We start from the raw sequence: 24192 nt of genomic DNA on the forward strand, positions 1-24192 counted from the left end.
TAGACAGTGTGTTACTTGCAACAACAATTATACCCCTTCCACATTTATTTATTCATGTTTTATGCCTCAAGTAGCAAGTAGGGGGATACAATTACACTGTAAAAAAATTGGGTAATGAATTTTAAAGTAAGGTAGTGATTTGATCCAGCTGAAAAAGGTTAAAAATTAGCATTTCGGAAGCTGTGAAAAGATTTCAAGCTTAACATAAAATTGTTCATATTTTGAGTTAAAGCTGATGAGGTTTTCAATAATTTTGATATAATTTGTCCCAAAAGTAGTACAACACACTGTAAAAATATTATTGAGAAAGCGCACGTGGGATTTTTTAAATTTGAATTCATTTATTTTCTGAAAGAAATGTACTACGAAATAACTGTGTTCATTAGCAAGTATGAATGGTATCCAATGAATGTCACGTGTTTGTTTTTAATAATTTTTGTGAACATTTGCTGTGAAGAACAAAGCAAATCAGTCACAATCCATACACAGATTTTGTATTAACACTGACAAGGAATGCCAAGTTCACACACCAATAAATAATAGTTTTTATTCAATATTTTAATAGCATGTTTTAATAATTTCCCACATCAAAGTTCATGCATATTTTCATCAGATTTCACACTGAAAACATCATGGAGTAAATTTAAAAAAGGTTTATTTTTGAGTTTTTATGAAGTTTTTCATACTCGTACTGTGAAGTAATTTACTCCTGAGGAAATATTCCAGAACGGGAAAAAACCCCTTTAAATTCATAGATATATGTTCTGAATATGGGTCGACCGGGATCAAGAAAATCGGACTGCATTATCTGTCTGTCTGTTCATTTTGAAGATACAGACATAAAATGCAGTCCGATTATTGATAATTCGTATTGTCATATTTTGTTGTTTTTGTGAGTCAGAAATTTAGTGAACTTCTTCATTTGCATAATCACATACATATGTACATAACACATTAAAACTTTTGACATTTGCTCTGAAATTAGTACGGATCAGCCGTTTCCTTATATATTTATTAGTTTTTTATTAATCAAGCTACATTTGTGAATGAAAAAAGGCATAGAATAAAAACACAACCCAAATAGCAAAAGTAATCAAATAAAGAATTATAGAGATTAGACGTATTCTCTTAGCCATAGTTCGATCTTTGGTAATGGCATTTTAACGATGAACTAAGCTGTTTCGTAAATATACTGTTCACGTTTTATATAAGTGAGTATCTCAGAGATTGCTCTGATGTCTGATGTTAACGGGTTTTCTAAGGATTTATTGGAGGCGAGGGACGTCAGCTCGCAGTCCATATAGAAAACATGGAAATTGGTAACCCAGACTTTGGATTTATGTTTCTATCTCAACATATCTAAAGCAGCAATACATAGTTCGGAGTTTGGGTTCGCATTATGGCCATGGTGAATTTTATAAATATGAAAGTTAATTTGCATTAAATTGATTTTTAGTAGCTGACGAATAATATGTAGCCTTCAAAGTGGGCTTATATTTTTCCTCATTGTTGCTTGCATCCACTTAATTTGAACTTTGGTGGATAGTTGTCTCATTGGTAATCATACCACATCTCTTTTGTTTTATATCATTTGAACATCAAGATTGCTTTATAGGCATTTTCTTTTTTGACAGTCCGTATTTTCACATCCATAGTCAACACTATATCGCTAATCTTAATGTGTAGAGAACAATAAAGACAGAACACAAAGTATAGAGACTTTTTTTATCTATTGTTATTGATTATTGGGTCTTATTCGCGTTTTGCTTATGATAAAATGTATGTTTAAATTCGTCGTCACATCCGGTCGGAATGATGATGATTAATGCAATGCCCCTGGTAGGCTAAGAGGCAAGCTCTCTGCATGTTTAAGAACCCGCTGTTGGGTTTATAAGTTTTTTTTTAATATCAACATCCCACCATGATTTTCAAGCCCAAAACTTCTGCTCTTTGAACTAGTCCCGAATATGCCTTACATATATGTCACTGAACATAAGGGAAACAACTATTAATTAATCTGAATTAGGTACTAGTATATAGTCATTTGTAGATGTTGTCTCTTCAATGCTTCTTTTTTATGAATTGGTGTCAATGTCAGATATTTAACAGTTTCTGTTTGATTCATTGGATCTAGACTCAGGGCAATATAAAGCTTAATGTCATGCGATAAAGATTTTTGTCTGTACATTCTAAAAGACCTTTATGTCATGCAATCTGAGTAAGTATGTATTGTAATTTGATATCTACTCGACGGTTGCACAATTATATCTCCTTTTTCATTTAAAAATGTTTTATTCTGTCAAGTGCTTTTTAACTAGAACAATAGTTTTCATGTACTGGTACACTAGTTTTACCTTCCGTTATCACTTATAGGACATACGTTTTTTCATAACTCTGGATTTGGGAGAAACGTCAATTACGGTTTGGTGTTAATGAGTGGCGAAGTAGTCACATATAATGGGGTAAGTTCTGTCTTCCAGTTGTCCGAAAGTTGATTCTCAGCTTATCGTTTATCCAAAAAAGAAAATCCTCATTGATTAGATAACTCGATTCAAATATAAATAACCTGTAAAATGGTCCTTTAATGTTTTTCTATATCTTTGTGCAGCTTAAATGTTCAAAGAGGTTTTTTTTAAATTTAAAACGAAAAACACTGTTTATTAATCTCTAGTCTGAAAATTTCATCCATTTTAAAGTATATTCAGAATCTTCTGTTTGACATTTGAGATATAACACTTTGTTTTAATACATTTTACATCTTACGATGAAATATTACTCTTTATTGTTGACTAAGGTATAGAAATATGTCTTCCCTTGACTTTCCTATTCGCTAGTAAAAAGGGTGTCTATTTTGACTGTGTGGAATATATAGATACACAGTCTTGTCCGATCGAAAAGGGGATGCAATGTCCGATACCAAATGCAAGAAGAGTGTCACGCCCTCGGCACGTCAAAAAGCTCATACAAAAACTCTTTTGCAAGGTCCTTATGTGGCCTGTTGTAAGGAAAAATTTAGGTCCTCTATCCTACCTATCTTCATTTCCCAGTGGCTGTCAAAATTCCAACCCTTTATATCGGTTGACACACTTTGAAGAACCCAGCTATTGGATGTATTGTTAATTTGATCTCTTCAAGAATATTCGTGAAATATTTGCCATTGGACATCAAGTAAACAGCCATTTAATTAAACAATGCAGCTTTTTAAAATTACGTAAATACAATTGAAAAAAAAACTCACCATATATTGACTTCCAAGTTAAAAAAGTAAATATGCAAACATTGAAATAATTCATGATTTCCTTTTATATCCTTTACTAAATATACATATGAGTAATTTGACTACTGTAATACATGTAGCTGGATGTACAAAGCAATTAACACATCTAGGATTTCTTCTTGTATTCTATGTGTAAAAGTCTGAAAAAATCCAAACAGTTTTATCAATATTTACAGAAATTAATATATTATATTTCAGTTTTAAATCAGTAAGTGGCAAGCTACGTTAAGATGGCAATGATATTGAATGTTATCTTACCTCCTATACATTTCTAGGAATTTGATTGGTTAAAAACAACCGCGTGGAGACCGTGTATATTTCATATGGGGTTAGTAGGCGTGGTTTATTTCAATACACGGTTAGTAGCGATGTTACGTCCCTTTGTAAAAACTGCACCGTGTTGAGGAAAAATCTGAAAGGCTTCAACAGACGATGAAACTGATGATGAACGATTGAAATAAATGCAGAAAACACATTAAAAGCTAACAAGTTGTTATTGTTGGTATTTGTTTTTGTATAAACCAATGGAAGTAGGTTCTTAATATTGAAGACTTGATCACTTTGATAGGCCACTAGTCTAAATGCCACATGTTAAGATATGTCGGTAAGATAAATTCGTTACACAGTGTGCTAGTGACCTAATACGATATATATGGGGTCATTAAATTCCAGCTTTGCTCTCACCCCAGATGGAATTTACTGACCCCATATATATCGTATAATGTTTATAATATAATAATTTGAAAGCAGTGTTTTGTAAATACCGGCATTTGCATTCTGTCTGCCAGTAAAATTTGGTTGTGATCAGGGGCGTTTCTATGAATTTTGAAAGAGGGGGGCGTAGAATGATATCTTTCGGCGAGCTGAGCGAGGCGAAAAATTTTTTGACCTTTTTTTTGCTAAAAAACATCAAATAATTGTGAAATGCACTAATGTAACGGTTCCTGACTTGGATCATGTATATTTTATAGTTATCTATAGAGTGTCAGGGTCTGACATTTTTTGATGCCGAATTCTCTCCATTAATTGTCTATGGTATATTAAAATGATTGGATGGATCTTAACAGCAGTAGACCAATAACGAGAAATTCCAAATTCTAGGGTAAAAGGCGTTACTTAACATTTCAATAGTCCTAGGCCAGGATTTTATGAACGGGAGGCGAAATTACGGTTGCCCTGGTAGAGGGTCCATGGGGAAGCTCAGAAGCTCCTGGATTTCAACAATTTAGCATCAAATTATGAAGTAGCCAGACTGATAAATATCTCTCTATTTTAGATTAAGTTCTGGTTTCGTTGAACGACACATATATGATACAAGACAAACAAACACTGAAGTATAAAGTTCTTTCGTTCTAAATATTGTATGCATTTAATGTGGAATACATGACTGAATATGAAACAATTGACGTCATTGTACTACAGTACTCAATTAAAGCAATCATATCACTGTCTAGTTCCGATAGGTGGTATATGGTACATAAATAAATATGGTGCTTGAACTTGATGGCAAAATGTAGGTCAATGTCACTTAGTTACTCACTAATGGATATTGAAACAATATGATACTACCAAAGGCTATCCAGATGGGAAGTAAAAATGCTATACCAAATATACATGTTACTCATGTCAAGTCAGTACCATAGGGTTTGTTCTTCTCATATATTTTATGATGGTATGATACTTAACCCCTAACGGGAGGGATTGTACTTGATTTTCATATGATGAAGACATAATCTTTCAATCAGTTTAATTGAGGTTTAGAGCTGGCATGTCAGTAACTGCTAGTAGTCCTTTGTTCATTTATGTATCATTGTCATTTTGCTTTGTTTCTTCTGTTACCTATTTTGACATCGGACTCGGGACTTATTTAAAACTGAGTTTTACTGTGCGTATTGCTATGTGTTTCTTTTTTCTACATTGACTAGAGGTATAGGGATAGGGTTGAGATCTCACAAAACATGTTTAACCCGACCGCATTTTTGCGCCTCTCCCAAGTCAGGAGCCTCTGGCGTTTGTTAGTCTTGTATGTTTTTTTTAATTTTGGTTCATTTATATGTTTTGGAGTTTAGTGTGACGTCCATTTTCACTGAACTAGCACACAATTTTATTTAGGGGCCAGCTGAGGACCACCTCCGGGTGCGGGATTTTCTCGCTGCATTAAAGACCCATTGTTGGCCTTCGGCTGTTGTCTGCTCTTTGGTCGGGTTGTTGTCTCTTTGACATATTCCCATTTCCATTCTCAATTTTATTTACTAGTATAATTGTACCTTAACACAAAACCTAAAATGAACACAGAAATACAAACGGACTCTCATTTTCAATGAATGGTTAGACTAGAGTGGATTCATTAGAACCATTTTCAGAGTATGTGTTTAATTAATGAATATGATAAATTGCCATCTTCAATACAATATTAGCAGATTACGATAGTTTTTTTTTTTTTTTTTTTTTTTGAAAAGGGGGGCGTACGCCCATTACGCTCTGACCTGGACCCGTCCTTGGTGATTTAGTCAGGAGAAAGACCATGAACACAAGGCCAAATCGTTATAATAAATATACATAGGAATAAGGGAACACTTGTATCGCAATAATACACAAATTGAAAAAGATTTTTGTATCAGAAAATTATATAAATTTAACGTTAAAATAGATATGGTATATGAAAATTCGAATTGAAAGGCCAAGGTTTTGATAATTTTGATTTACGGGAAGTGGCAAAGTAGAGAAGAGCAAAAAAAAAAATTCATACAATTGGAAAATACAAAGTCAAATATACAAAAAAGATCTCCCAGCTTGAAAATGAATTATTTTGAAGAAACAAATTGAGTTTTGATGTAAGAAATCCTTTGTTGATATTTCAGTATATGATAAAGATTCTTTAATAAAAAATCATGGGGTTTTAAATTTCAATCTAGTGAGGTAGTTATTTAAGATGCTTGGGTAGCAATTTGAATGTATGTACATAATTATAATAAATTAAAGTTTTCATTTTATACATTTATTTCAATAGCGGGTAGCTTGTTTGGATCTTACAAATCCTACACAATGCTCAAACGAGCGCTTACTTTGGAAGTATATTTAAATTCGGCTACATTAACAGTGTTGATTTTTTAATAAATTTTTTCGGTATAACTTCAATCTACTCAATTTTCTTTGTAATATAGTATATAAACATGTATTCTCCTCCTGATTGTTATGCCATGATATGTGATAAACACTCAAGCATTTTACTTTGCAATACGTAAATCTTAATACATGCAGCTTCCTCCATTTGTAACGGCTGATTCCCTTAAAACTAAAATAAGAAATAACATAAACCAAAAGATTTGCGTTATTTCGCGAACGATTGCGTTATAACGCAAAATGTTTGCGTTATAATGCAAAGGTTTTCGATATAACGCAAAAGGTTTGCGTAATTTCGAAAAGGTTTGCGTTATAAAGCAAAAGGTTTGCGTTATTTTGCAAAGGTTTGCTTTATAACGCAAACATAGGAAGAAATATAAAAAAAAAATGTGTTGCGCTAATACGCTTCCGTAAATTACAATGCACTCCTCCTTGTTCATTATTTCATTTGGTGTAAAACAAATTAATGCATATGTGTTAAAATATTCTACAAAGTTCAATTTAAAAATCATGCAGCTAGATATTTTGTCAATCTTTCTTAATAGTGATATGTTAGGTAGCATTTAGGCGTTAGAACATTTAAATGTCGACAATTTTCAAACAATTATTCAAATTTGAAGTAGAATGAATAACATTTATATATGATAATGAAAAACAGGTAGCAATGATATTACGTGCTGTGTACGATACTATAACACACTAATCAATATGTATTTTAAATCATTGTTAAATGTAAAAACCATTTGAGCAAAATAAATGTGTTAGTCTAGGTTCTAATCTAATTTAAAAAGTTTTTCTTCCATGCCTATTATATCATTTAAATAAAGAATTTTCTCTGCGGACCTCACTTGCCTCAATATCTATCGTAATAATTTCCGACTATCAAAATTAATTTAGATTTTAGATAACAAACACCTCAGTAGATGATTGTACACAGAGGTCAAGGATAAGACATTTGTAACTCTATTGACCCAAAACATGTTTTTATATTGTATGGGTAAAGAATTTTTAAAATAGTAACTGGCGGATGGTGCCAATCGCGAGTTCTGTATGTCTTGGATAAGACTTACTACATGTCCCTTCCTTTTTTTTTTTTCAATTTTGTCCCTTTAACAATTTTACTGCTATAACTAAGAGATTACCATTATACTGACATCTGCAGGGGCAATCAGTATACTGGCAGTTTTTAGTAAACATGTAAATTAGTAAGAAAGAAATAAGAAAAGGGAATTGTAGCAAGTCTAGTCTTGGATGTTCAACGAATACTTTTATCGCAGCAAAACTTTATCTACCGATTTTTATGTCCCACCTACGATAGAAGGTTTCATTACATTTTCCGGTGTATGTGTGTCTGTCAGATAAAAACTGACAAATTAACCTAACGGGAAGGATTGTGCCTGATATTCATATGATGAAGACATAATCTTTCAATCAGTTTAATTGAAGTCTGGAGCTGGCATGTCAGTTAACTGCTAGTAGTCTGTTGTTATTTATGTATTATTGTCATTTTGTTTATTTTCTTTGGTTACATCTTCTGACATCAGACTCGGACTTCTCTTGAACTGAATTTTAATGTGCGTATTGTTATGCGTTTACTTTTCTACATTGGCTAGAGGTATAGGGGGAGGGTTGAGATCTCATAAACATGTTTAACCCCGCCGCATTTTTGCGCCTGTCCCAAGTCAGGAGCCTCTAGCCTTTGTCAGTCTGGTATTATTTTTAATTTTAGTTTCTTGTGTACAATTTGGAGTTTAGTATGGCGTTCATTATCACTGAACTAGTATATATATTTGTTTAGGGGCCAGCTGAAGGACGCCTCCGGGTGCGGGAATTTCTCGCTGCATTGAAGACCTGTTGGTGACCTTCTGCTGTTGTCTGTTCTATGGTCGGGTTGTTGTCTCTTTGACACATTCCCCATTTCCATTCTCAATTTTACGTAAAATTACTCTTTGATAGTTTCTTTAAATCCCTGTAACTCCGTTCTTACTGTTTTTGATTGTCTTCTTGAGATAAAGACAAGCATATTGCTTATTACATCTTAAATCCAAATGAAGTGGATGTAAACAATTATTGGCAACAGTACGGCCTTCAACAATGAGAAAAATCTGTACCGTATAGACGGTAATAAAATGGCCCTAGATGAAAAATGTTAATCAATTCAAACGAGAAAACTAACGGCCTCATTTATAACAAAACAATTTAAAGTCAATTCTAAACAATTCCCCGTTTTATCATCTAAAGGACTATGAGTTTCATTGTTCGTACACCAAAATGAAAACAACGTCACGTCGTTGTAAGCCAGTTACATCGTGTTGGTGAACGCTTTAAAAAATGTATTTCCTAGAACGCATACGGTTCTAAAATGGTTATTTTTTGCCCAATGTCTATCAGTTGTAATCCTAGCTCACAATCGAAGAAAAGCTGACGACATTGTGTTTAAAAGATGTAGAACATATGCGTGGTCGTATGTTGATTTGAGTACTATGGGTCTTGCTACAATCATTGTTGACGTGTTGTGTTTCTAAAGAGAACTTAATGTTCAATTAACTTTTTGCATTCGTATATGCAAAGTTGTCCGTAGACAAATTCGACTGTTCCTTTTATTCTCATTTTTGTTTCCATACTTTAAAATGTTTTGTAACTTTGAATTCTAAAACTCTCTTTACCTTTTGAACATGATGAAGATTATTCTGGAGAGCGGTTTCCTGAACGACAAAACCAGGAGAACATGTTTAATTTCTTACATACATTTAACAGTAAGTGTGTAAAACTAGGTGTATATTGGCTTTGGTTTATGAAAAATCAATATTCGTTTTAAAATATATTTTGACGAAATTTAAAGTGTATATGTATCAGGTCGAAATAAGGTAAACGTTTCCGGATATAAAATCAGAATTCACGTTTGCATTTGAGGACGCAGAATAAGGCGGTGTGTCTGTAATGTGTAATTAAGTCTTGAGGATGCTCAGTTTTCTAGGATGTTTACTAATTTTGATGCAAATTTATGCTGTCTTGAAAGGTATTTATTTTCTATGTTTATTATTGAATGCAAAGTTTTGATATTATTATACTGTGGTATGAAATATTGCAGAAACATTTTGCTCATCCTTGAACTAATATAACCAAAAAATGTAATTATAATGTTCTAAGAGAACATCGGAAACTAATCTCAACGTTTACGCGTATTTCAAAGTAATGTTCGTTTTTCTATAATGACTAAACTTATTACAGTAATAACAGATATGAACCATAACAAATGGAAAATGGGTCGAATGCAATGGACAGCTTTCTGTAAAGTAGTTTTAATTAGTTGTGTACAATTTATTTTTAAACTGAATACGCAATAAATGGTACAATCAAATATTCTGATTGTCAAATGTTAGAATAGTGTGTCTTCTTGACTTAAAAATAAACTGCAAATAAAAATGAACTGTGTCCACGTGAACTCATTAATTCTTTGAAAAAAACCCAATTATTCTAATTTTTTTTTTTAAGTACTGACATTGATTTTGTTTTTGAAAAAATTAGAATTACCTATACATGCTATAGTTGCTTTCTTCTGCATTATTTGGACTCTTGTGGATAGTTGTTTTATTAGAAATCATATCTCCTTATATATATGGTAAAACTATAAATATACGTTTCCGCCACCTGTTTGATAACTTGTTTACAGGAATACTTGTTGCTTTAATCATACACAATTTATAATTTTTTTAAAATACATATGAGTGGCATATGAATGGTGGCATTTGTTACTGGAGTAGGAATCATTCCTTTTTCTAATATTTTTGTAATCACGTAAACAATGATTGAAGTATTCTTGCAAACAAAACATGAACCAACAGTTTTAGTATCTAATAAATTTGAATGGCGGAATATGGAAACACACGTTTTAATTCAAAATTTGTTCATTTTAGGTAGCAGAGCTCAACAAGCTGTAATGTACCCAATTACACCAGCATATGTTGATATTCACCAGCAGCTTACGTTAATGTGCAAAACATCAGTGCGTAATGACTGGAGAAGTACATCTTTTAACGACGAAACCAACAACGATGGTGTCCCCAGTGTTGGATTGTTTTTCAAGGCAGCAAATGGTTCTTGCAAGATAAGTTCTATCTCGTTTTCAAAGTATAGTGCATCATGTGATTCTACAAAGGGGGAATATAATTTAACAATTCTCGATGTACATGAACAATACCATGATAGGTTCATCCGTTGCAACGTCCAATTTGGAGACGGAAGTGGTTCTGATGTGTATGCCAACGCTAACTCGACCATATATGTCAGAGGTAGAAGTTATGAATTTAGTACTTAATGGTTTCAAAAACTTTAAAACAGTATTCGAATGTGTTTAACTTGATTGATTTGAAAATGGCTACACCTTACGTTGTGTCCGTGTATAATTTGTGAACCGATCAACAAATGTTTTTAGAATTGTATATGTTAATGATTATGAAATTGAGAACAAAGTCGATTTTGACTATTTTCATTGTTGTCGTTCAGGAGTTTTGGTCGTAGATTTGAAAAATGGCCCAACTTTATGTTGTACCCGCGTCTTAACTTGTTAACCGATCAGCCAATGTTTTTTTTCCGATTTTTATAGGTTGTTACTGATGACGAAATTGAGGTCAAATTCGATTTTGTAATATTTTCCCTTCTATCGTTCAAGAGTTTAGGTCATTGATAGATTGAAAAATGGCACTTTATGTCGAACAAAATGGTCAAATAATTGAACATTCACAAATATAAAAAAAATTGGATTGGTATAAAAAATTACAAATGATTTATATGTTCCAACCCTCACTTTTAGAAAAAATGCATTATTAATTATCAGTTTACATATTATCGTATGAAATGTCCAAACACGTTCAGAACGTCATGTAATCAAGAAAATGCTGAAAATGCATGTATATAACCTTCTTCAAAATATTTCATGCGCCAACAGAGGGATATACCAACATGTTTTTGTTTAAGAGAAACGGTTTAAATGTCCAAATCTGTCTTATTCATGTAATTGACGTCTGAGTTTAGATACTAGTACCACGGCATTGATTGATTAACATTTCTTTCTTTCATAACACAAACAAACTTCAAAAAAAATACAATAACTGTTCAAACTTATATTCGCATCTGTACTGTTTTATTGATTTAAAATTTCTGAAGATTTAAAAACTAATTAGGTTAAATAGCATTTTAACAATTATACTTACCGAAGTGTATATGATAACCTGTCTGTTTTACAAATTATGAATTGCATTCCTATGTTTTGAAAAAAGATGTTCATTTCATACATTTAATACTAATAGGGTATTTAAATCATCATACACACGAAATGACACAATCTTTGTGATCTTTGTGTATTTAGAAATTTAAAAGGGCACATTGAATTTATTCACCGTCTTGTATCAGATACGATAAAACTTATGAATGTATACGAAGTTGTGTACTCTACAAATACATTTTAATGTGAAATATATATGCTTGTTTTGTTTTGTCCTACATTTGTAATCACACGTAGTATATAAAACGTATCTGCGTATTTAACCAATGATGCATTTCACTGGATGCCTGATTATGCATTTTATGGATCACGCTATTATCTTTCAAAAATATTTAGCATCATCTTCATCTTTATGATGTTCATATATAATTTGGAAGGGATGAAATTGGCTGTTATCTAGCATGACGTGCTAAGACGTTTTGATACAGCATACCTAACTTTAATCTATTTTTTTAGAAATCAAAACCTTTGATTTTTCTTCTCTTTACAATGCTTTTCCTTATGCTCAACTGAGTGCCTCGTCACATTCAACAGAGTTGTTTCTGCAAAAAAAGAGAAATGTAGATACCAATTCCTTGATTTACTTAACTTTTAGTTCATGAAAATCGTACTTTGTGAGGGAATATGCCTATTTCCACAACACATATACCGAGGATGGTATCATTAAGATGCTGGATATTTTTATCGACAGCATATTTGTTGAGTTTGGTGGATTAATATTTCAGCAGACAGTCGGTATTCGAATAGGTATTTATTGTGCACCACTACTAGACGACTTATTTTGTACTCATATGAATCAGACATCATACAAAACATTGTAAAAGACAAAAAGAAAGGAAAAAAAACATCTTGCATGTTTCTATAATTTCACTTTCAGAGATATTGAAGATGTTCTGTCCTTCACTAACTCATATTCTAATGAGTGCTTTCTTATAACTTAGTGAACTTAAGGTTAAGGATACTACGGAAAGTAGAAGGTCTGTGTCATATCTTTTCCTACATATTGACATAGATGGACGACCTCCAACTAGAATCTAGGACAAACGGGGTGATTTCAACTTATCCGAATACCAACTGCCCATGTTTTAGCAGTAACATTTCCTCTGCTCCAACGTTTCGCGTTGCAAACTATGGACTCATTATTTTTGTTTGGATACCAATTTTCGTGGATTCTGTGGTTAAAGGTGGCCCACGAATTTAAATGTTGAACGAAGTACAAAATTTCTATAAGTATTTATGCAGACTTGTACAATACCACGCAATCATATATCTACGAAAATGCAATGTTCCTTTCATCCACGAAAATAAATAAATCCACATGATATCAATTAATACGTTACTCTCGTGCATGTCACTCTATAAGGACCTTACTAACAAGGGTGTGCTTCTTACACACGCACAGCTTTAACAGAGTTTTGAGGAAGACCGACTGAAATCGACACTACTTAAGTTTTACGGTCACCATCACAAATTGGTGAACCGATTTGTTTTGACGGTGTCTCAACTCATTAGTGACAGGTTTTTGCGGTCTAAGGTATTAAGATACTAGTAGGTCGTCTGAACTGTAATATACCGACTGTGTCCTATTCCCCATTGTGTAAAATTTTGACTGAGTGAATTCACATGGCTGAAGATGCATGCATAACAGGAGACGCTTACACTGTCAACGCACCTGGTCTCGCTGCTTTTGACGTTTATGCGATTCCATCGGGTTTTTTTGTTCCCTTAATTTGTCTCTTTGAATTGATAAACGTGAATTGAACATCGGTTAACTGTTGGGACGTATTAAAGGCAAAATAATATTTTCAACCCCTGAAGTATTTGATATTTTTAGGCCAGAATGACGACAAGGAGAAGCAACTTAGGGTCGAAGTGTAACTTATATCTTTATTTTTGGTTATGTTTTGTTTAGTCATTTTGAAATGGACCTCATTTATGCTTAAGTCTGTCCTTCAAATTCAACAAAATTTTCTTGATGCAATTTTATTTTCAGTGCATATTGCAGAAATATTACTATCAAACACTACAATCACAAGCGATGTCACACGTGACACCTCAGTAGAATGTAAAGTTATTAGTAGACCAGCTGCATCCATTAATTGGATTAAAGTAAACTCAGAGGGCGCCATACAAGACATATCATCATCATCGACAGAAACTGTTAACAGTGGTATAAGGGGAGAAATGGTTACCAGCATACTGAAATTCCGATTTACGGCAGCAGATAATGGTGGCGTAATTTATTGTCATGCTGATAATTCAATCTCAACTGTTAATTCATCTGCTATTGCTCTGAGTATCTATTGTAAGTGCATAAATTTACTATAGACGGTACTGCTGTATTGGCATGATTTTTATTAATACATTCGTCTGTAAAGGAGGAGGTTCAATAAAGATAAAGGAAGATGATAGCTATTTTAATTTTCCACCGTTCATACATATGTTAAAAGTAAAATAACAAAATATCGAACTTCAAGAAAAATTCAAAACGGAAAGTTCTTTATAAAATGGCAAAATCAAAAGCTCAAACACATCAAACGAATGGAAACAACTGTCATATTCATGTAAGCCACGATAACGTGTTTGAGTTGTAATAAATTAAGGCAACTTATTTCATCTAAACATCTTTGGTCTTTTTGTTTATGAATTTTAAAGTTATTTCAAGGGAAAAAACATAAGAATGTATTCAGCTAACTCGTATTATTACACGAGTAGAAAAGACTTTTTGGAAATAGATCGTGTTGAATTTGGTACTTGATGTGGTCAGTTTTACTTTCCAATATTGGTGGTTATTCCATCTTGCCTTTTTATATTTAATTATCAAAAATATTTGAAAAATGAATTTTGTGCAATTTTCAAAATGTCAAGGAGTCTTAAAGTTCAAATGAACTTTGATGAATACACAAGCCGACCAGAGGCAATACGTGTTAACAGCTTCTCATGTCTCAATACAGTGATCACAAAATGGTAGCCATATTAACAATGAATTGTCACATACCATACAACTAAGTGAACCATCACGTGACTTTGATGACGTGACAATCCGCAATGAGTCCCATAGTGAATGTATATGCCCTTTGAAAAACTTCAATTTTCTTGTGCCTCGAACCCGATTATATCTTTTGCCTTTGTGTCATCGAACAAAGATCTTTCCTGATAGATTGAAAATACTATTTTTTGTCTCGTCGGTGGCCCCTTGACCCTATTGTAAAATTGGCCACCCCACCTCTACTAATACGTAAAATCCACAAATTCCTTAAATTACAATGATACTTTTCAAATATAGTGTTTTACCTAAAAATTAGCTCTAGCGCTAGATGCTGTTTTTGACAGTTTAAATTGAGTTGAAATTATATCCCTGATGAAAAATAAAATGAATTTCGATGTTGGAATGTTTCAAAAATAGCCGATATGTCATGTTGTAATATACTATTATATTATTTATTTATTTATGTATTTCTCTTTGCTAAGTATTCTTGCGCTTGTTTGTACTGTATTCCTGTCACGTAGTGTTATCATTTTAGCGGTATTTTTAACATTGCTATATAAGCGAGAGGTTTGGCTAGCCATAAAACCAGGTTCAACCCACCACATTTTCTTAAAATGTCCTGTACCAAGTCAGGAATATGGCAGTTGTTATCAAATAGTCCGTTTCTATGTATTTTGGCGTTTGTTTTTGTTGCGGTTCAGTGTTTCTGTTGTTCCGTTGATTTCCTACTACTGTTGTCTTTATTTACCGTGTTTGTATTTCAGAAAACAAATGCTGTTTTGATTATTTATTTGAATTGCGAATTTCTGAAGATTGCATATTTTGACCATCTTTATTTTTCAAAGGAACTGTACTGTTTACAGTCCATACATGCATCATCAAATTATAAATTTATGTATCAAAATACACAATAGTAATCACATCAGATGAGCCTGACAAATTATTAGTTAATTTTCTGGCTAGTATACAAACAGGAAGATACAAGTCAACATTACACAATTATATAGGTATTGCACAGGGATCATTTCGATCTAAATTACCACTACTTGTAATAAACATCCCGTGTACAAGTTTATTTCCAGAGTTTTAAAGTAATAAACGACTCATTTTGCCTCCATGAAATTAAATTCTTTCAGATATCAAAATTAATGTATTAAATTCTATCACCACACTGTTTAATAGAATATCAAAACAATTGTAATGACAAAAATGATTAAATATGCATACTTCAGTTAAAAAGACTAAAAAATTCAAAATGCTTTAACGTGAATTTAATCTTTTTCATAAATATATCAACAGTAAATGACATCGACAATACCAAACTCCAAAATTTGTCATTTGATTAAAATAATTCAATTCAAGTCTGAGCTCAATGCAAATAATTTTGGATATTTTGAAATCTTTTTTTGTTGTTGCCAATTTTATTAAAAAATGTCATCGATATTTGACCTAGTGTAATGTTAAAACTGCACATTATTAAATGTCAGAACTCTTCGACCCTTTACCTGCAAATCTGTAGCGACAGAATTGTCGACCCTTAGTATCATTTATATTGCTGTATAGGGTCTTCTTAACTTGTATTAAATATAAAAGCACTAAAAAGGAAATGTTATTGAAATGTATTTATATCTTTGAATTCAGATCCACCACTAGATGTTCCAACTATACAGCAGACACCTAACCGACCAATCATCAGAGGAGAAACAGTAGTTCTGACATGTTCTGTTTCGGGTGGCTTTCCGTTACCTGTATTGACATGGAACTGTTCCGGAAACAGCACAAACACCACTTCCGGAAACACTGCTTTCTATACTATCCTTTTTATGGCTTCTAAACAAGATAACGGGAAAACTTGTACTTGTTATGCTACCCATCCTGTAGTAGAGTATAGACCACAGATGCATGTCACTCTTAACGTATACTGTAAGTCTATATCGCAAAACTTTTCATGTACAAAATATACAAAAAAGCAATTTCGTGTCAAGATTCTTAATTATTGTTTTTGTCTAACTTTGTTAAATTATTTACTAGATGTATTTTACGATAAAGCTTAAAAAAATTACATGTTAAAATCAAGGTGCAGTACTTATACCAGGAAATATGTTTGAATTACAGTTCCTCCAGATGAGGGTCCTGTTCTAATGCAAAAACCAGAAGGCGCAGTTAACACCGGCCACTCTGTTTTGCTAGTTTGTTCTGTAATCGGTGGTAATCCTGTGGCAACATTAACTTGGAATTGTACTGGAGTGATTACCATAAACTCATCAGAAACAACTGCTATGAGTTCCATTGAATTACCTATTACTAAGCTAAACCATGGAATGGCTTGTTCCTGTTTGGCTACCCATAATATAGACACTTATAAACATTCAACTCATCACCTGCTAGTTGTAATTTGTAAGTATTTAATTAAATAACTCTGCATCGCGAAACACGGACGTGACAACTTTTCTCTTAAATGGTAGATGGCCAGATAATTATAAGAACGAAATTGGAATTTGAAATTGAAATTACATTTTCTATTACGAATAAATTTTAAAAATGCATAAACTTAAAAAAATTCCACCGAAGGGTGGAGATAATATAAGTATATAAAATCCATAAACAACACAATAAAACTGCAATGAAATGATTTTAAAGGCAAATCAACAAACATTTAATATTCATTTCTAGTTCCACCAGAAGTTACTCCAACGGTACGACAAGCCACTGCTGGACCTATAGATACAGAAACATCAGTAAAATTGATTTGCTCTGTTCCTGGAGGCAGTCCTTTGGCAAAACTGACATGGGATTGTCAGGGTATTACTTCAAACACTTCGACAGAAACTGTGGCAGTGTTGGAAATTGAGTTCACAGTGGATAAAAATTATAATGGAAGGATCTGTAGTTGTTCTGCTACTCATCCTATTGGAACTTATAGACCAACATCTCAATATTCATTGGTTGTTTACTGTAAGTTTTATAGCAACGAACTGACAATATTACACTATACACAAAAAATGATAGCAGTTCATATTCTTACAATATCTTCGTTGAAGAAATTTCCCTTGTGAATTCAAACATCGTATATACAAAACCTTTCTTTTGAGTGTTTTTGTAAACAATCAAAACCATGGCCATGTAAGCAAAAAATAGTTATAGTATTTTTTCTTAAATATATCTTTCGTTTAAAATACACTCGTTTTTTTTTGTTTAAGTTTTACTATTCTATTATTGGTCTCTAATTTGGGATATTGCTTGTTTGCTTGATGTTTTAAATCAATTTCAACGCGTTTACATTATCTTTATTTTCTTCTTTAAAATGGACCAACAAGTGAAAAAGTAAAGACAAATATATTCAAGTGTAATTCTCTTAATATTTTTGTCATTCTACAAGCAAACACGGATTGAAAGGTTCAATGGAGCCTTTACATTACAGAGAGTAAGTAGCTACAAGAAATCTTGAACGTTAACAGCCTTAAATATGGATTTGTATGAAAACATCACATGATTGTTTTGTTTGCATACAAGTTTTGCCTTTTTTACTCTCATAATCATTTCTTTGTAAATTATGTTTGACCGTGGTCTTGCCAGACGATGTTGTGTTGTGTTGCTTTGCTATAGCTATCTTATAAATTCTATTTCGTTTTTAGTTCCACCAAGTAAACCAAATTTGATATTGAAACCTGAAATGCCATGGTTTGTCGGAAACATAACAGAAATAGAATGTTCATCTGTACCAGGAAATCCGGAATCAACATTCGAATGGACAAGTGATGATATGGCAGTGGATGTTAATATATCCGAGTTGATCATAGGACCCCTTACAAAATATAACAATGGGAAAATTATTACATGTACAGTTCAGAATGAATACACAATAAAACATGGATTGATACTAAAATCAGACATTGTACATCTAAATGTTGAATGTAAGTTTTTTTTTATTCTGATACTTGATTAATGATGTGATATGATTGTCAATGAGACAGATTCACCAGAGACCATATGGGTCAAGATGAGAAAAAGCTCTGTGTGATTCTGCTTCTCAAAGTAAAAAATCTCTTCTTCTAAAAACAATTTACTTCTTTGCATACATTTAATAACTCCATTGTTTTACACCTTTATTCTATGGTCCTCTGCTCTTCAGATCAGCACAAATTGTTAAGCTTAGTCACTTGTTATAAATTGAAACATGTATATAATCACTGAACAGAGACTTTTGTTTACGTACTATTTTTATGTTCCTAAATTTGTGGAGCATTAAAAATATTGGCCCATTTGACGCAGAAGTAAGTACGTACAAATCGCTTACAGAACGTTTCAGTGTTACTATATGATAACGATTTTGTCTATATATAAAGTTTAAGTATAATGTATTATATTTTCAGAAATTCAAAGTGCATTTATTGAATAATGGACAACAATGCGATTTCAGGGAATGCTGCATACACATAATACTATCGTTATTTGAAATACGAAGTATATTCTTTCCCAATGATAACAAAATAGCAAACATCAATGATTTTAGAGCATGTGACCGGTACTTTGTAGAGGACATTTTTCTTTTTTATTAGATTAAGTATAGATGATTTGTCCGTGTCTTTTATTTTTTCCAAAAAATAATATACTTTTTTATGCTAGATTTTCCTGAAATTGCCATTGACAATTCACCAGTATTTATAAATGAAGGCGACAATGCGTCAATAACGTGCACTGCTTTGGGTAATCCTGTTCCATTAACCCAGTGGTATCTACAGGATCAGAATATAACAGAACCCCAAATAAACCAGTCTGTCCTTCATTTGTTTGATGTTGATCGTTTATTGAATGGATTGGTGTATACATGTAAGACATTCGCAACTTCTTCAACATACGGTTCTCTTGTAGCAGAAAATACGACAGAAATAATCGTTTCTTGTGAGTATCCGCATATAAACAAAATTTATTGAATAATGAAAATAATAAGCCAAGTATTGTTGAACCGATCTAAATGGGCAAACGTATGCATTCCTTTGAAATAATAAAAAAAGTTATAAAATACAACGTCCATTAGATTTTCAATGATATCCATCTGTAACATATTTAGATAGATATATATTACTTGTTGTATAATAGCTAATAACACATATTATTACATGTATTATTTTGTTTTATAATTTACAAACAAAATATACAAAATAGAAAATATTATTAGTATTTTCAATTCCCCTCTGAAATGCCTTCTTTTAGATTTCAGATAGTAAATCGCGCTATACAAATCAGTGAAATAAATAATTAATTTGTTTGTTTTTTAAAGCAAAACCTACATTTCTTGTAGGATTGTTATGGTACTTATATTGAAGGTTTATATCAGCAATGCATTGGATGAGTTTGAAAATCAGCAATGATGATCAATTATTGTAACTACAGGAGTTCTGTCTCTTTGAAATGTAATTTACATTGAACATTGCATTGTAAGCATTCCCACACCTTTATTTGTATTCCTATGAAGTTTATATCAAAGGCGTATGTCAGCAAGATCTTGAAAGAGTGTCTACAAACTATTTTCATAGGAGTAAAAAATATAAGGAAAAAAAACATTGTTAGTGATGTCATGCCTACATTAATTGTAAGAGGTAAAAAAAAACCCACAAATACTGTGTTAAAAGAAAACCACAAATACGGGGGACAAATGAACTCTGTTCTGATTTTTTTACGCCATCAAATAACTAAGCATAAATATAATCTGAACGCAATAGTCTTGCACCAATCAAACGGATGGATACAAACCAGTGTTAAAATCTCATTCAACCTCTTTGTAAACAAGAGAAGCAGTAGGTTGGAAATCCGAAATTGGTTATTGGATGATATCTTAAATATAGAAGTCCATTTTTCTCCAATGTTTTTCATTTTGTAATATTTTGTTCCATTCCGAGGTAACACGAGGTAACACGTAGACGAAACACTAAGAGTATTTGCATTTGATCCCCAAAACGTACCTTATTGGAATGAATTGCCTATTTTGCATTAAAAGAGAGAAAATAGTTTTGTATTAAAAAAATATGGCTCGCGTTAAACTTAGTTTTACTGTCGCGGACATCCGTTTACAAACCTTTACATCAGCTATGCTACCTTGTAAATTCAATTTGCAACAGTAAAAGCTGCTTTCTACATTTGACGTATTTGAAATGCAATACAACACGCGTAGCTCGTAGTAAATAATTGATTGGAGATATAAAATCATACTATCTTGTTACATTGTATGTATCCAATAGGAATTACATAGAGGGAACACTTTATTGAATTGACAACCTTACAATAGAATGCTAGAATTGGTGTCATGAAACAATATTAAAATCAAACAAACGAATTTTAAAGTTGATATGTCTAAGAGAGAATGTTATGATAGGTCAAATATCGTGAGTTTTATATTTTCCAGATCCTCCAGTCATAACAAACTCTCAGGTTTTAAATGGATGGACCGTATATGAAAATAGGGCTGTTACATTTCGATGTGAAGTTGACAGTAATCCCGTTCCAACTATCACATGGTTGTTTTTGACTAATCAGACTAAACTTAAAACAGAATACGGTGTTTATACCAGTAATTACACCATACACAATACCAATTGTTTCCATACAGGCACATATCAATGTCAGGCTGCAAATAATATAAGTGGGGTTACTTCAACATATGCCAAAGATGTAGCTTTAAATGTTCTGTGTAAGTAGTATTTTGATTAAAGAAATTTGCAGAAGTATTTTATGTGTCACATACAGCATTTAAGATGTACGTTTCATGACCATAGATAATAGCAATTGATTTGTTTTCTGGGATATATATATATATACACCGGATATGGTGTACAAATTTTTGCACCTCATGTTTGCGGTATACCATCTTTTCTGCAAGTTCATTGTTTTCTGTTTGGTATTTAATTAATAAGATCCATTTTTACATCTGGTGATCCGTTTATTTGGCAATCGCCATGGCAGTCAGCAGGGTTTAAGAACATCCGTTGTTCGACCTGCTAGTCAAATGCGTTTTGTTAAAATATACTTTTTCACTTTTTTTGGTCTTTTGGAAAATGTTGTTTGTGCTGTATTTAGACCACTCTACCAAGAAATTTGTTTTGCATGCACACGTATAAAAATTGCGGTTTTTATCCAACGCAATCATAGGTTTGAACGTTGTTTTCAATTTAGACTTGTATATATATATATATATATATATATATTTCATTTTATAGAATGTTAAGAACAATACACTTCTCGCTACATATGAATTAAATAAAAAAAGAGACAGTTAGTGGCATTAGTGGTATCCATTTTTCTATGTTTATTCTTTTGCATGCTTCTTTCTATGTATATTCTGTTACATGCTTCTTTCTATATATATTCTGTTGCATGATTCTTTCAATGTATATTCTGCTGCAAGCATGAGGATTGAAATTGATTGAATGTGCATATGAAAATTATATAAAATGTAAAGTTATATTTTATCAGGTTCACCGCGTTTAGATACCCGATATCAAGCCCTTGCTAAAATAGTTGCTGTAGAGGAAAATGGCGACTTACAGTTAACTGCCCGTATAATAGCATATCCTTCACCAGTAATTCGTTGGATATTTAAAAATGAAATCAATTCAACATCAGTATTGGTTGGGAATTTATATGTATCGAACTTGCATATACCAGATTTAAAACAATCGGAGTTTGGAGAATATACTTTACATGCATTTAATGACCACGGGAACCTTTTTGAACAAGTAAATGTTGTACCAAAAGGTGAGTGTTTACATTATGTCAATTTTTTGGTTACTCTTTCTAAGGAGTTAAATTTTGTTATGAAACGATGTTCAACAATAACGGATACAACGACGAATGGAAAAGCGCGCCATTATCAAGAAGAAAAATAAAAGAAAAGAATCTTACTTGAATCATACAAATCATTAGACCGCATACACATACGACACTTACTTGTATTGGAACATTCTTTTCTCTTTGAAAGCCAACCAACATATCAAAACTGATTTTTTTTGTCGTTCATTCATTTTGTTCTATATACACAATAAGGACAAACAATTGCGTCAGTGTATTGCAATAAACTTGTGCTGTATTTTAGCCTTTCTCGAATTCTTAAGGATAATAATATGTTTTACGTTCTACATGTTGATAAAGACTAAAAGGAGCTGCGGTTTCTTTAGAGATGCCTGTTAACCAAACAGTTGCATAGCTAAAATCACATGAGTGAACGAAAAAACTTGAAATATTTGATTCATCATAAGACTGTCTTTAATGTTAAAACAATCGCTTGTATGATTAATGTTCCTGTATATTTAAAAGGTAAACCCGAATCGCCTTCTCACGTATTAGTTGTTTGTAAGAGGACATCTGTGACAATTGTCTGGAAATCTGAGTTTGATGGAGGCGCCAAGCAAACGTTTATGGTTACATATTGGAGAACTTTAGACGGTACAACGATTTCGTCAGCACTTAAAGGAAACCTTACTGAACAAGCTGTCATCAAAGAACTAATGTCCGATTCCATGTACAATTTTATAGTTCAAGCTACGAATAATTACGGAACCTCAAACTCTATAATTAAAACATGCAAGACTGACGCCAAAGGCAAGTACCAATCAAAAATATTTCTCTAAAGACGTTTTTTTTTTTTAAATGAAAGACAAAATTATCGTTTATATATTCTGATTGGCAACGATGTCAAAGACCCTTGACAACGTTTGGCATCACAGAATGAGACTTATTACAGAATTTGCATTCAAAATTGGTGGGATTCGTGTTGCTTGATCTTTAAATTCTATGTAGTATATTGAAGATTGTTGTTTGTCTTTTCGTCTCTTTCTATTCGACTTATACATTTTGATTGTCCTTTTGCCACCATCTTCCTTTTTAAAATTGTTTTCCTGATATTACTATATTAACATATTCGTTATTGATCCTATGATTCTAAAATATATATAAAAATGAGGAGAAGTGGTATGATTGCCCATGAAACAACTATCCACCAGAGTTTAAAGAAATTGGTAGTAAGCAGTTATCTGTTTGTTCTAACATATTGTAGTTTTGAATATTCAGACTACAGCAGCAAACCTGCTCAATGATACACAAAATTTACGAATTATGTTGTCAGCTAACATAATAGTACCAGGCTTATAATTTAATACGCCAGACGCGCGTTTCGTCTACATACGACTCATCCGTGACGCTCAGATCAAAATATTTATAAGCCAAACCAAGTACAAAGTACATTACAAAAACCTAACGAGGCACTTGACCATTGTATTGTTTTCAGTCTTGATATGAATTCCTACATGGAACGCCCCCCCCCCCCCCTCCAAAAAAAACCAAACAAACAAAAACACTTACCATCACCCTAAATAATAGCTCTGTGTGTTTTCAGTTTTCCATGTTGCAGCTGTTAATAGGATTGCTTTCTGTGAATATGTGCAACATTGACTTACTTTACTTTTCGTTGTTTGATAGTATAAGAGTATTTGCTTAACGTCAAGGACTATAACACTAAATGCAAGT

General features: G+C 32.4%; 1 protein-coding gene across 2 annotated transcripts in view; it reads left to right on the plus strand.

Annotated features, from left to right (window-relative positions):
- The first annotated feature begins 9259 nt into the window (after nt 1-9259).
- Nucleotides 9260-24192, plus strand: part of LOC127701655 (synaptogenesis protein syg-2-like) — a 92208-nt gene continuing 77275 nt past the window's right edge. For both annotated transcript variants that reach the window (XM_052205643.1, XM_052205644.1), the window contains exons 1-11: nt 9260-9419; nt 10318-10692; nt 13678-13989; nt 16315-16596; nt 16789-17070; nt 17347-17628; nt 18309-18587; nt 19300-19575; nt 21077-21361; nt 22144-22425; nt 22984-23268. In XM_052205643.1, coding sequence (XP_052061603.1) covers nt 9362-9419; nt 10318-10692; nt 13678-13989; nt 16315-16596; nt 16789-17070; nt 17347-17628; nt 18309-18587; nt 19300-19575; nt 21077-21361; nt 22144-22425; nt 22984-23268 — 2998 coding nt within the window. In that variant the 5' untranslated portion in view covers nt 9260-9361. The remainder of the gene's footprint in view (nt 9420-10317; nt 10693-13677; nt 13990-16314; nt 16597-16788; nt 17071-17346; nt 17629-18308; nt 18588-19299; nt 19576-21076; nt 21362-22143; nt 22426-22983; nt 23269-24192) is intronic.

Source organism: Mytilus californianus, unplaced genomic scaffold (assembly GCF_021869535.1).
Source record: "Mytilus californianus isolate M0D057914Y unplaced genomic scaffold, xbMytCali1.0.p SCAF_5, whole genome shotgun sequence".
Classification (NCBI taxonomy): Eukaryota; Metazoa; Mollusca; class Bivalvia; order Mytilida; family Mytilidae; genus Mytilus; species Mytilus californianus.